At 44.9% G+C, this 14,547-nt stretch overlaps 1 protein-coding gene across 2 annotated transcripts in view; it reads left to right on the plus strand.

Annotated features, from left to right (window-relative positions):
• The first annotated feature begins 3,771 nt into the window (after positions 1 to 3,771).
• fgd5a (FYVE, RhoGEF and PH domain containing 5a) overlaps positions 3,772 to 14,547 on the plus strand; it is a 34,155-nt gene continuing 23,379 nt past the window's right edge. For both annotated transcript variants that reach the window (XM_085776153.1, XM_085776154.1), the window contains exons 1-2: positions 3,772 to 4,047; positions 5,953 to 8,707. In XM_085776153.1, coding sequence (XP_085632279.1) covers positions 4,038 to 4,047; positions 5,953 to 8,707 — 2,765 coding nt within the window. In that variant the 5' untranslated portion in view covers positions 3,772 to 4,037. The remainder of the gene's footprint in view (positions 4,048 to 5,952; positions 8,708 to 14,547) is intronic.

The raw sequence follows: 14,547 nt of genomic DNA on the forward strand, positions 1-14,547 counted from the left end.
GTAGCCGTGGCCTTTTACTACCGAGGAGTAAGACTTTGTTTTTTTGGTAATGGACTGGTGCTGCCACTTTATCTAAGAGTAGGCTAGACTGAAGACAAACAGCTCGGTTTAAATTACGACTTACTGATGTGACCTAATGAGCCACTGACACACCACTTAGTCACGATTGGGATACAATCTGTGTTATTAGAATAAAATAAAAAGGAAAAGTGCCTACGCATGGGAGAAACCCACATTGTGATGACTATAGCACAATAACAATAGCGGACCTCAATCGTTTTTTTTAAATGTGATATAATGTCTCTTTGTTATTCAAATGACAAAAATGATACAGGCCGGTTTCATTGATTTGCTGTGAAGACCTGGAGGCCCTGTGGGGAATTAAGCCTGTATTTTTTTGATGAAGCGCTGAATTCCACGGTGCACCTGTTTACTGTAAAGCTCTGCAGTGTGTGCATGTGCATGTGCGTGTGTGTGTGTGTGTGTGTGTGTGTGTGTGTGTGTGTGCATGCAAAGGCAGTCACTGGGGATGAGGAGAAGTAGACCTGACTTTATATCGTTGGGAGAGTGGAACACACACTGCTGACAATGGAGTTTTCTTATTTCACTCAGGTTGCACAAAACTATTTTTATGCCAAAAGACACCTTAGTTGGTTATGCACCAAGGGGATGATACAGTTTTTTTTGTTTAATAATACATCATCTCTCTTGTCAGAGATCTTTGTCAACAAAAAAACATCCGAACTCCATTAATCCTGAAATAATCTCTTCACTCTTCATTTCTTCTGACATTTTAATAAAGTGCATATCCTGGCTGCTCCACAGTCCTTTAATCAGGATCTAAAGCTCAGGGCAAATATACATGTCTCAGAGGAACGCTCCTACTGGTTGTGCACAGCTGGCAATCAATACATTGTGTCAATAATGATTCGATCCATTACAGCAGTCAAATGCTTTGCCTTCCAATTACAAAGGTGTTGGGGTCATTTTAAAGAGTGAAAGACCTGGGCCTGATTGTACTTGAGTATCACATAAATCAATACTTCAACTTAATACACTACAGCTCTTTTGCATAACCGTGTAATTAAGTGCCTTCTTTTCCTGGAAACTAATCCTGTTACAAAGCGACCAGTGGGCAGTGGCATATACAGTAATGTATCACACTGTGCCATAATGGGGGAAAAAAAAAAAAATCAAAACATGTGCTTTCCAGTAATCAGCTGCATGAAAGTGTGATGTCACATTGCTTTTAGTCTCAGAGGGGAATAAAAACACTCAGCACATCCATTCAGTTCAGTGTCCACTCTCTGGCATAGCAGGTGTTATGGATTGTCTCAGCTCTGGGAACAAGTTGCTGACCCCTTCCCCTGATCCCTTTCCTGTTTGGCGTTCAGTGTGTGCAGCCGAGTGGAGGGTTTGTTCCCTGCTACTACGGCATGTTTTTCCTAATATCTCCATTCCCCCTCCCCTTTTTCTTTCTTTCTTTTTTTTTTTTTTTTTTTTTTTGTCCAGTCAAGTCATGTTCCAGGTGGGGTGACAGAGCGCAGCACACAGCCAGAAGCGGTCCAGGAAATTTGTGTCCTCCGTCCAAAAACATGTTTTGACCGTCTGTGCCACATCTGGAGGGATATTTACTCCTAAAGCCATTCTTCTCTGCACTCACATGACACAATACGCTTGACAGGTTCTATTTGCACACCCTGCAAAGGCAAAACATATTTGTACTGAAACGAAAGCAAAAAAAAAAAAAGGTCATATGTTGCAATTGTGAGTCCAATGCTCCTGAGAGCGGCACATTTGGCACTGCCAAAAGACCAGAGCAGAGCTATCTTTAGTCATCCAGTTCAAAAACAAAAGGCTAGGTTTATGGCAGCTATAAATGTGCTATACTGACACATTAAAAATCTGTCTTGGCTTCAACACTTCATAATGGTCATTACAGTATCACATTGTAACACGTGGAAACAAAACAACTGAGTCACAGAGATTTAATTGTTATGGTGGTGTTGTTGTGGCACACATTGCAAAATACATTACTCAGCATCCTATTTACACAAATAAACAGCTTAATTACTGCAGCAGCCACAATAGTTTCATCCTGAACAGAAATTGTTGTATAATTAATACCCTCTTTAATAACAGGCTTAATAATTTAGAAATGTATCATTCCATAGAAAACCAAAATGTTGAGTCCTTAATGAGATTAGCTTCATGCAAATGCAAAGACAGCATGAGGTGATTATGAAATACGCTCTCTGGGCACCTCTTACTGTCTGATAGAGCTTTGCACCTGCAGCAGAGTCTAATCCTTCCTGCACCAAACCATCTGGAATGGGGATTTTGCTGGGTGTATAATGTATGGGTCTGTGCGCGGCTGCAGCAGTCAGGACCGGAGCCATGCAGAGATACGGCACAGCACAGCTGATTCTTTTATTGTGCTTCTCCACTCGATCACTATCCACTCTACCTCTCCTGTAAACACCCCTGAGGTCTGCTGCATTGTTTGACCTTCAAGTGTGTGGAAGAGGAGAGGAGAGGAGAGGAGAGGAGAGGAGAGGAGAGGAGAGGGATGAACAAAAGGGGGGTGGTAGTGGTGGTGGTGGTGGTGAGATATTCCCCTCCCAATGTGTGGGCGTTTAACCAGCATTGGGGATCTGTCAAATCAAAGACCCCAATTGGGCGACGCTCCCAGCCTCCCAGTGTGTTGCACAAGGTGTCTCTGTCCTTGAAAGCTCAACGTGAGTCCCACGACTGGAGCCGGTCAAAGTTTTGTCTGTTCCTCGAAACATCAGGGGCCGTGCACGGCACCACCAGTCAGTCACTCAGCTCTGCTAGGGGTTACCGAAGGGGTTAACACCGCCAACCTTTCCCATCTGTTGCTAGGGAAGTGTTGCCTGTTGTGCAGGAAACAGGGAGAGCGGTTTCCTGTTATGAAGAAAGGTTTTTAAAGGGTTGCATTCATTCAATCATGCAACAGATGCCGCGCCAGGAAGCCCGGCCAATAGCAAAAGAGCTTCGTGTGTCCTAGAGAAAACTGTTTTTGGAAACTGCTTTTAGGAACCTTTCTTTCTATGCACTGGTCTGCTTCAGGAAACAATCCATGAGCAAAACATGTCGAAGAAAACTGTGAGAAGAAGATCCGCCTGTAATCCTCTGAACTCATTCCGCGTTGAAAAGTGTGTCATGACACAGTTCAATAGCTCGTGTAAAGCTGAGAGTCTTAACTTTGCAACTGTTGTCATCTGTCTGAACTGTGTCATTGATGAGACACGTGTTATGGAGACTACAGCAGACTGAGGGAAGAATCTATTATCTGTTCAAAAACATTATAAGGGAGCTATAGGCTACTGATTAGATGTAAGGCATAACACAGTAAAACAAAAAACAATTAAGAGTGACTGAAGTGTGGTTTATAATATGTTGTAGTCCAAATCTCTCGCACTGAGTGGGTTTGGTCTAATTCATTTGAAGCCCGCTGCTTGTAGACAAACGCTGTGGCGCCGTTGCTCACATCTGTGGAGCAGTGCCCTGAAACAAAAACGCGGCCAGATGTGGATATATAATGACCCACTGATGCTCTCCGTGCAATATCCTATCTCTCCCTGCAATAACTGAGATATGATGCTGTGTGTGCGCGTTGCAACAATGAAACGTGAAGAGAGAGTGTGAGTTTGTTTCGCGCTCTACGTCCGCGCCGCTCCGTGTACTAGTCCTGCCTCAGGAAGCGCCAGGCAGCACCTCCCGTTTCCACACACACAGGAGCGCACCAGTTCACTGTAACACCAGCGCTGGAGATGCACGCCGCCGTCTGAACGCTCAGCAGCTCACTGAGCCCCCGCAGACGTCCTCCTCCACAAGTAGACTTCAGCTGGAGAAGTAAAACAAGGCGAAGATGCTCCTCAACTCCTCAAGTGCGACTTGATTTTAGCGCAATGTTGGTGAATTTGGGTGAAGTTTCCACGTCGTTTGGAGGGACGCTGTGTGCGCGGGGAAACATGAGGATAAGTGTGGGAGCCCGTGGATGATGATGTCCCAGAATGAACGCAGGTGGGTTTGTCTTTATATGTGCCTTTTATATTGACATAAACCAAACTTTCAGTGTTTTTTCATAGTAAGCAAAGTGGTACAGAGCTTTTGTGTGTGCAACATTGAGGTTGAGAGGTGGAGTTATTAATGATACTGGTATCTTAAATTTAACTTGAAAACGTTTAATCTGCTTATTATTGCTTATTTCACAATAAAAAGGCAAAACCATTCAACCTAATGTAGAATGATGTAGTGTTTGCAATTAGTCCATTGACAAAAATGAAATAAATTCAATTAGGTAAACAATTGTAGATTAATCTATCTTCAACAATGCTGTTGAAATGAATATGTGATGAATTTTGAATTGGTTTCAATCCATACCTCCGATAAGCACATAAGTCTCTGTAAAGTTGAAGATCTCCTCTGGAGACATGTTCTGTTCTAGTACTACTGATAGGATTACAATCTGTGTCTGTAATGGTACACACAGCCATTGTCCTATACATTTTATACAATCCTTTCCTGTATTAATAATTCCTCAAAAGTAAGAAGCTGAGAAATGAGGTGGTTGTTGTTGTTCACAAATGAAATCTAGTTTCAATCTACAGCCTTGTCACTGTAGATTTTCAGCAGCTTTAGACATATCCTGTAAATTTGGCACAGCCGCGGTCCCAGTGTCTATCTCTTCCTCTGTTTCAGAAACATTTGTTTTAATTGAATTCTTGTTGCATAATTCATATCCTGTTGTTTGCAGTTGGGTGCTTTGTCAGACTGGGACCCTTGTTTTCTCTCCCAGTTTTATTGTTCTTTGACGCACTCAAAAGACCTTTCCCCCCTCAAAAAAGTGTGTGTGCGTGTGTGTGTTTGCATATGTATGTGTGTGTGTGTGTGTGTGTGTGTGTGTGTGTGTGTGTGTGTGTGTGTGTGTGTGTACATATCTATATGTGTGCGGTTGTGCACGTCTGTGTATGTTTCGTGAGAATCGGGGAAGAATGACGAGAAGGAAGTCCATTTGTGTTGTGAAAATGTGTACTCCTGGAGAGGTTCATGGAGGAGTGATGAGGGGCCATGCTGTTAATGTCCTTCCCCCCATGGACATCCTGTGTGGAGTCCTGTGTGCAGGCTCTGCTGGAGTAAGAACCTGGGGCTCATAAAAGCAACAGCACAGTGACACAGAGAAAATATATGTAGGCCTACACCTGTCACACACACAAAAAAATCATATTCACACTAACGGTCTTGACAAAGAAAGAGAGAGAGAAAACACTCAGAGATAGCCAAAGAGTGCACACAGGGTTTAATAGGATGTGCGTCAGGGCAGGTACTAAATAACAGGAAGAGACAAGGGGTGTACACACTTTGTTAAGTATGGGTGTGTTTCATGACAATTCTAAATTTCACGAGCCGTCCTACTCTTTAATGACTTGACAATTTTTTTTTTTTACCTCTAAATACACAGTCCAACTAGAAAAACAAGATGACCAGTGTCAAAATGAGTAGAATCAGGGACTTGCTGTGAAGTGTAACCATCACTTACTGTATGTTGTGATTTCATATGTTCATAAGAATGAGAATTGTAGAATGAGAATTAAATCACTGCACAAATTATTTCTGAAATAACTGTTTATCCGGTCCTGCTGTAAGCCACCAACCTGCATGTGTCATTTCCCAGACAGGGAGATGTTATTGTTCCTCCTGTAAGTACCCTGTGGCTCTGTTGTTTTTCCTGCTGATAATGTCCCCTGCAGCATTCAGCATGTCTCTGACTGCTGCGCTGCACAGGTCTGGGCTTCCCCTTTGCTCTCCTTACAGAAGCAGGGCCTTTGTGTTTTTAGTTTTTTTTGTTTTAGTTAGAGAACAGTAAAACAAAACAAAAAAAATTGCTTTTTAAACAGCTTTTTAATTATCTTTCACTCTTGTGTGCAGATTTTCAGAATCCGCTGCAAGTTCCTCAGCCAAAGGTCCGCAGTCATCTGACCATCAAAGTACAGTCCAAGCTGATGTCCGGTCCGTGTGCCCGTGTCCGTGGTCCGAAACCGCCTGTCGCCCCCAAGCCAAGACCCCTGTATGAGTCTCACCAACGGGGGGAGCTCTGTCCCCCTCAGAGCCTCAGCAACGGAGACCTGTCTCACTCCGATGGGGAGAGTGAGGATCTCCATGAGATGGCTGAGGAGAGTCAGGATCAAGAGCAGACACGCGAGGCTAATGACAACGGCACAGGAGACAGCGACAAAGAGGACACAGCAGAGGAGGAAACTGAGGAGGAAACAGAAAAAGAAGCAGACGTTGTAGTAAATGATGGAGACATAGACAGCATCGGCTCTGAGGAAACACTCAAAGGAGATGACGGTCCTGCTGTCGACACTACTGAAGATGAAAACACTGACAATGACTTGAACCAGCCTGAGGGTGGCAGTCACACTGATGATGAAACCACATCAACACCTTCTGTTCTCCTGACTGAGGACGAAGCAGGAGAGGAGGAGGAGGAGGAGGAGGAGGAGGAGGAGGAAGAGGAGCAACAGAGTTGTAGTAAAAAGACTGAAACGCCCTGTGATGCTACAGGAGCCTCTGAGGATCAAACAGAGTCGCTCAGTCAGGGCGATAAGGACGAGGTTGTTGGAGTTAATGAAGCAGACAGTGACCACAGTGAGGACTGTTTGCAGACTGAGCTGGAGGATGGAGGGTTTGCATTTGGGTTCACTGTGCTTCCCACTGTAACTGAAGAGTATCCCTACGATGTGATTGGCCCCAATGATGACGCCAGTGATACATGTGAGTCATGTGACCCAACTGAAGCAGGGGACGCAGAGGTTTGGCAGCCAGAACGGGCCACCAAGGACCTGTCCGGCTGTTTTCGCTTCACAGCCAGCACCGAGGATGTGTTTGGGCCTTATTCAGTCATAGAAGCCGTTCCGGGAGACATGACCGCCACCGCTGACCCCGAGTGGAGTCAGGATGACGCAGACGACAAAGCTTCAAATGAACTGCAAACCGAAGGTGCTTCTAACCAGGAACCGTTCTATGTGTCATCAGATGACGTGGACAAGCTGGAGGATAAACAAGCCCTCTCGGACCAGGGTGAGCCTGAGGAGGCCACCGAGCCGTCAGATCAGCACCAAGACAAAGCAAAGGATGTCGAGTCAGCAGATGAGTACGCAGATATCGATGATTCACTCTGTCCTAAAGATGGCTTTGAGCAGCTGGAGTGTGTCTCATCGGAGGATTACGTCGAGATAGGCGATGAGGACGAAGAGGAAGAAACGGAGAAGAGACATATTAAAGGAAAAAGTGCAAAAGAGAGAACGGCCAAGCGGGATCAGATCTTCCACGACCAGAGGAAAAGCTGCCAGCCTCGCCTCAGGCTGTGCAACATCACAGTGCCAACAGACCTGGACCTGGGCCGCACCCCGGAGCTCACCAACAGAGTGGTGTTTGCCCACACCACAGAGGCCTTTGAGGAAGACATTGAGGAACTGGACTGCCATATCGTGCCTTACTACGAGGACACAGACTCCGACAGCGAAGAGCATATTTACGAAGAGGCGGGGTTTGACTCGGAGGGGGAAAACTTTATAACACTGGATAGGAAGACTATTGTCACACGGTCGCGCTCTTATTCTGGGAAAGTTCCAGGATATGTCCCCGAAACTGTCCCAGAGGAGACAGGGACAGAGTACCAGACTCATGATTACTGTACAGTGGCCTTGGATAAGAGCAGCGAACCACAGCAGCCTGGAGTCAACTGTTTGATCCCGTCTGTGAAGTCTCGCCGTTTCTTATTGTACTCCCGCTCCGCAGAGGGTAAAGAATTGACATTGACATCGCCAACAGAGATCAACCAATCTCTGAGGGACGAGATCAGGATGAGGAGGAAAGACGACAACCTTTCCCTCCCGTGTGTCATCACCTCTTCTGGAAGCTTCTCCCAGCGTAGCCATCAGTCGTCCAGCGGTGTTTCCACGCCGACTTCTCTAGTGGACATCCCACCGCCCTTCGATTTGGCGTACATCACTAAAAGACCAGTCACCAAGAGCTCGCCATCCCTCCTGATCCAGCATGAGCCCAGCGACATACCCAAGAAGAAGAAGTCCTCGTTTAAACGCTTTCTGGCGCTCAAGTTCAAGAGGAAGCCAGATTCGAAGGGCTTCAGCGATGGAAGCGTCCGCTCCTCGCGTTCTTCCTCCGAGTCCAGCCACCACGGCCCAGTGAGAGTCATAGAGCTCGACCGTAGGAGCACCGGCAGCTCTCCTCAGCCGCAGTCCCGCATGGTGAACCCCCAGCAGCGTGTCGCGGACTTACCCTCCACCTTTGTCCTCTACAACAACCACCAGAGGAGGAAAAGCGACCTCAAATCCTACGGCAGGGGCGTCTCCAGAGTGGAGTCCTTCGAGGAGCGTCCTCGCCGCTCCGTCATGCCGCTGCCTTTGACCAAACCCCGCTCCATCTCCTTCCCCAGCGCAGACACCTCAGACTATGAAAACATCCCAGCCATGAGCTCAGACTACGAGAACATCCAGATCCCAGGCAGGCCCACCAGATCCCACACTGTGACTGAGTTTTTTGAGGATCCAAACCGCACAACGACAGTCGCCTGCAATGAAAACGATGGCTATGTGGATATGAACAGTTTCCCTGGGATTGAAAGCAAACACCAGACGTCGAAAGCAGACACCGAAAGGTACAGTAACCAATCACTTTAATCGAAATGGTTTTGTATCCCCCCAAACAAGCGATAAAAGGTTGATTCAACCAAGTAACAAAAGCACATATAGTTTGTGTCCATGCTAAGGGATTCTTCAATTATTTTCCAACATATGTATCTGTGTCTGAAATATCTGCCTCCAGCTCTCAATGGTTGACTCAAAATGGTGGAGTTGAATGGTTTGTTTGTGATAAAAATTAGATCTTCTCCTGATAAACTACAGACCACTGTGTGAATAGTTTTCATTAGAGCTGCTTTACACTGAAGAAATACTGTGGGTAGTGTTGTTGCACCATTTTTATTATGTTCTTCCCATAACAATCAGTAATCAGCGAAGTATTCACTCGATAATTGACCTTTATAGTTTTGTTATTTTAAAGAGACCCCGAGGAGTTTGCTTTTGGTTATAAAAGAGTCTCATATTAATGTGGATGAATCTAGTACATTACCCACACTTGTTAATGGGTCAATTTTAAATATATCATTGTCTTTATAGTTATTTTGATATTATTATTTAGTGGTCGACTCACCCAGCATTTCCTAGTTTCGGTTTCCTGGATGCTGCCCGGCGGGTAGGGCTGACCCAAAAGCTGTTGCCATGGAAAATCGATCATGAAGTCCGTGATCGATTGTTTGTTTTTTTTCTTCCTTTTTTCCTTTTTGACACCGGTTCTCATCGGCAATTGTTACATTAAAATGAATAGGCTACTTGGCATCCTGGAAACCTGCCTGATTTTGGACATATGCTTTGTTTGTTTGCCATTACTTTCATTATTTCCTCTACAGTCACGCCCCCCCCCCCCCCGGTCAGACGTTACGGTTGCCGCCGCCGCAACCCCCCCATCCCCCCGGCCGTCGAAGCTTCGATTAAAATCGATTTTATGTCCATGAAGCTTCGATTATCAAAATATGATAATCGGGTCAGCCCTACCGGCGGGTCATGGGAATAACGCCACCGGATCGCTGTTTATGGTCGGAACTATGACGGCATCTGATCTTCTTCGAACCTCCGACTTTCATTCTTGATTAATGAAAACATTCTTGGCAGATGTTTTCGCTTTCGTCCGTCTTGCGCCGGTCCAAGAATTTCACCGTGCGCGTGGTGGCTCATGGGAAATGTAGTGTGAAAAAAACACTTCGCTTTCCAAAATTCCTCGTAGTCCCTTTAATCTTTAGTACTTTATTGATCATACTTTTTTTGACAGTAAATGAATAATTGAAAACGTGTTTTAGGTGAACACACCACTGTCACCAACACTGGCCAAACTCTAATTATTTGAAGAACTGGACACGGAAATCATCTTACAATTATCCGTCATTTTAGAGATATTTAATCAATATAGAAATTGACTGACTGATTAATAACTAACTAAACATTCATCATTGCAGCCTCCTGTTTGTCTTTAACATGTTGATCCACAGAGACTCATACATGTCAGTTCTGGAAACTAATCACATCCTGTAATTTCACCTTTCTAGACAGTGGAACTGCTGCACGTTAAAAGTGTTGAGTCGAATTGTCAGGCATGGATCTGTAGCTCCGGTCTTTACCCGTGAACAGCTGACAGATGCTCTCACAGTGTATCACACATGAGCAGAGGGCACCTGGCTGAGTAGAATTAGATCTCCCTCTTGTAGCTAAGTGTTCGCTGAGAGATGAGCCGCCTGCTGTGTCAGGCACCGCTGGCTTTGAGAAGATGGACAATGCATGAGGGAGAGCTTATTCCTGTTTTTCATTTAGTAGATTTAGAGGTCGCATCTGGTGCCACTGCGGAGATGAGGGAACAGGTATGGGCAAGTGTGTAGCTCACTAAGCGCAGGTTATTCACCATTCGCTAATTATGAGCTGCAATTAAAGGTGAAAAAATGTGGGGGAGTTCTTTTAACACAGTGAAGTGGAGGAGAAGGAAGAGGAAAAAGGTGACGGAGAAAGGGGAGGGGATGTGTTAACAGAAGAAGCAGAAGAGTAAGAAAACAAAGAGCATGGCGACCAAGTACGACAGAAGAGGGGGAGGGTGGAAGAAAGAGCAGAAGAAAGGGTGCAGGAGCAGCTCTGTTGTAATTGCTCTCCTGTACCTGACACTTATGGTTAAGTTTAGGAGGGCTTTTATTAAAGTGGCTTTCTCTCAAGTGCTTCTCTTTCATTGGACCCTTGAGGGGCTGCAGGATTTACTGCAGTGTGTGATAGAGTGAGGAATCACCGTGGTCAGACTGTACCAAATTACCCTGGCCTGTGCCACAGCGTCGGCCACTCTGGACCACAGTCTTCCCCCAGTCTTAATAAAATAGTTGTGTTTGATGACCTGTGTGAAGTCAAAGAGATGGGCCATTACCAAGAGCTGCCTTTAAGGCTCAAGATGATCTTGGGGCAAAATGCCCAGTATGTCTCAGTATGTTTTCCTTTGGTGTCCTTTGTTTGTAATGTGGAGCCAGCTGTTTCATTGTGCACATTCTCTCTTTTATATTTATTTCACCAATATAGAAACAGGCTCAGCTTGCAGTTCATATATGTTTTCACACACGCTTGTAGTTATCTCTCCACCAAGTGTTCTCTGCAGTAGAAACTATACCATGATTTCTCCACTTTTTTTATGTCCAGTGCACTTTGAAATTTATACTTTAAATTTCAACATTTTAAACCCTGCCACCTCCCAGACAATGGTCCCTCAGTGAGGCGCTCTTTTTCTCCCGCTGATGTTATCGATGTGGCTCATTGTGTGGCGGATGCTCTCACACCGCTCACAGTGATGCAAAGAAGCTATCTGTCCTGTCAGCTCGCCTTCGCTGCATTCCCCCTGGAGATGCCTCTGTTGCCACGGCCACTCTCAGGAGCGTCTGTATGAGCTTTTTTTATGTTTATTTGAGCATTAGTGCATATTTGTGCCTAGTACTTGTGTGCCAACAGTGTAACTCATCTGTTGTCAGTGCAGGTGCTTGTCCTCGTCTTTGTGTGTGTACATCTTGCACCTCATGCCACGATCTCCATAGGCCACCCAGCAGACGATGGCAGTGATTTATTGAGAACACATTCAACAGCTGACGTGGTTGTGTGCCCACAGAGAAACAGTGGATTTTTGTGGTGAGGAAAATGACTGAATGGCCCCAGAGCTGTGCACACAAAAAGGACCATGCCTACAGTAGCAGGCATGCATTTTAAAGAGAACTTACAAAGCTGCTGTGCCACAAGCTTGGATTGTTTCCACTTGTGTGATTAATGTATAGCACTATTCAAGCCCTATACCTCAGCACAAGTATTCAGCCTAAGCAAAGAGACATGTTCATTAGCAAGCTGCCATAGTGTACACTGGAAAAAGGAAGAAAAAAAATCACACTAATGATTCATCCCAGGCCCTAATCAAGGTGTTTGTTTGTAGGCGTTGTGCATGTGCGTATACATGCATGCGCACACTGAGTTACAACTCTGTGCTGCTTTATCAAAGATGAAGCTCCGGCTAAGCGTGCTGCCTCAGCAGGACTGCCCCCACCGCGGAGCCGTGCAGCAACAAACGAGTAGTGAAAAGGACGTTTTAGCAAAGAAAGCCCACGATTTGTGTTTGTGTTCAACCTAGAGGCCACTAAGTGTTCTTTATGTCAACTTGAAGCAGCTCCAGGTGGACTTACAACCATAATGCGGATGTTTTGCTCTATATGCACATAGTAAACAGTCTCTATAACGGCATGTTCAGTAAGGAACTGCCCATGTTGGCAAAATTGTGTATTTCTACTTTACCCTTTGGCATCGTTTTCCCCTCAAACTGTTGGACATGAACCTCTTCAGAGTGATGACAAAGCCCTGCCATGGCCTCTAAAACAGCTCCTCCACCCACTGTTATGTTAGTGTTAGTAGTGATGAGGGAGCCATCTTAAGTACATTGTTGTACTGGGTGTTGGCTGTGTGGCGAGGTGGTGGACAGGGCGTGTCGTTGGCTTGCCAGGCCTGGTGCCAGGCGCTCTGAGGTCATTGCCAGGTCATCCCCGGGGAGGAAGTGTCCAGCCTAGGAGCTTCCCACCAGCCTGTTTACAGGAAATGCAGGACGAGGGCGGGGCTCCAGCGGGAGGCAAGGGAGGTGGAGACAGGGGAGGACAGATAGGATGAAGGTGGGAGAAGGGGGTCAGAGCGGTGGGCTGGAGGTTTTCCCAGACTCTCCCTTGAACAACAAGATGAGGTGTGGTCCCTTCAGGAATGCCAGGTCTGCTCTTTTTTGTTGCTCAAGTTTGGTCAGGAATGTCTCCTCTCGCCTCACACGGGATAAATCAGCTGAAAACGGGAGAACAGAGGTTGTAAAAAAAACGTTACGTGCTTGAAACACAACCTGTCACATGATGTGGGTGTTGTTATCCAAAGCCATCTCCCATCACATCACAGGCTTGGGCAGCAGCAGTCACAGCGCCAGCATCTTCACAAATCCCCTCATCACAAACAGCAGCAGCAGCACAACAGCCAACAGCCATCGGCTACATGTAATCACCTTCATTAAAAGCAGCAGACAATTTAAAACTGCTCCCATTGTCTTAACCCCCCTCCCCTCCCTCATTAGTATCAAAATCCTCTACAGTTAACCAGCCACTGAACATATTCATCTGCTCCTATTTGCAGTAATAGTGTCATAGTGGGGAAAAAAAACCTGTCTGATTGCTCCTTATATTTTAATAGTCAATGTTTAGCTCAATTGAATTACATATTACAAGCATCATCAAATTCACAGGACTGGTGGTGTATAGGTCTTTTCTCAGAGAGTCATTGTGTCCTCCACCGAATTTGACACGGTAGATTTAACTCTGCCACGTTAGAAAAGACATTGTATTCAGCTGGCATAATGGTATTGCCTTAATGGTTTTGTGAAAGGGTTTCACGTATTCCCGTATTACAAAAACACTCAGTCACAGGTTTAATATGCTAATGGTATAAAAGCCGAACGAAGCTATAGAACATTATGGAATATTTGTGATATTGTTGTAAACCATGTGGGAAAATAAATATTCTCAACATCTAATAAATGCAGCTCTAGATATTGCACAATTAGATTTTTAAAATAAATAAATAAATAATTTAAATGTGATAACTCAGAGCAATTGCTTTGTTATTTTGAAATTAAATTCTTACTTTCAGGGAAGTGTTGTTATTAGACACAGTCCTCCATTGAAGAACAAAATGTACGTTTCCAGGGTGTTGAAGGTAAAGGTGAAGCTTTTTTTGGATGGAAAGACTTCTCCTCATTCAGAAAGTAAATCTAAACACTTCACACAATGCACTTTTGAAAAATGCACCTCACCAGAGCACATCAGTTATTTAACCAACCATTTGTGCAAAATGCACTTCAGCCACCCAGAAGTGACTCATGCTGCTGGAGCTGTGGCATGTTATTGTCCCTCAATGTACAATAATCTAAAGGACACAAACATCTACTGCAGAGTACAGATATTATGTGTTTGCATCCATAGAAGCCAAGCGAGTGAAGAAACTTTTCTTCAGTTGGTTAATTTCTCACAGTATTTTTTCAATCTGACACAAGAGCAACAAACAAGGGAGCAATATTTTATTTATTCTACGGGCTTACTGTATTTTGCCATTTGTTCTCACAATGATACTGAATATACTGTAGATAGTGTACATCAGAGAAGAACAATACCATTTTATCAAGACAATACATTACAATCAATACCAACACCACATGGCAATCTTCTCACTATATACAGTGATTTACACACATATTGTCTGCCTATCAGGATCAGAGATCCACTGATGGCCCCGTCCATCCCTGTCCTCTGCATTCTGCCATTGATTTTTATCAACATCACACTGGCTGTTACATTTC

The sequence above is a fragment of the Trachurus japonicus genome, chromosome 5 (assembly GCF_045865225.1).
Source record: "Trachurus japonicus isolate A0001 chromosome 5, Traja_1.0".
Classification (NCBI taxonomy): Eukaryota; Metazoa; Chordata; class Actinopteri; order Carangiformes; family Carangidae; genus Trachurus; species Trachurus japonicus.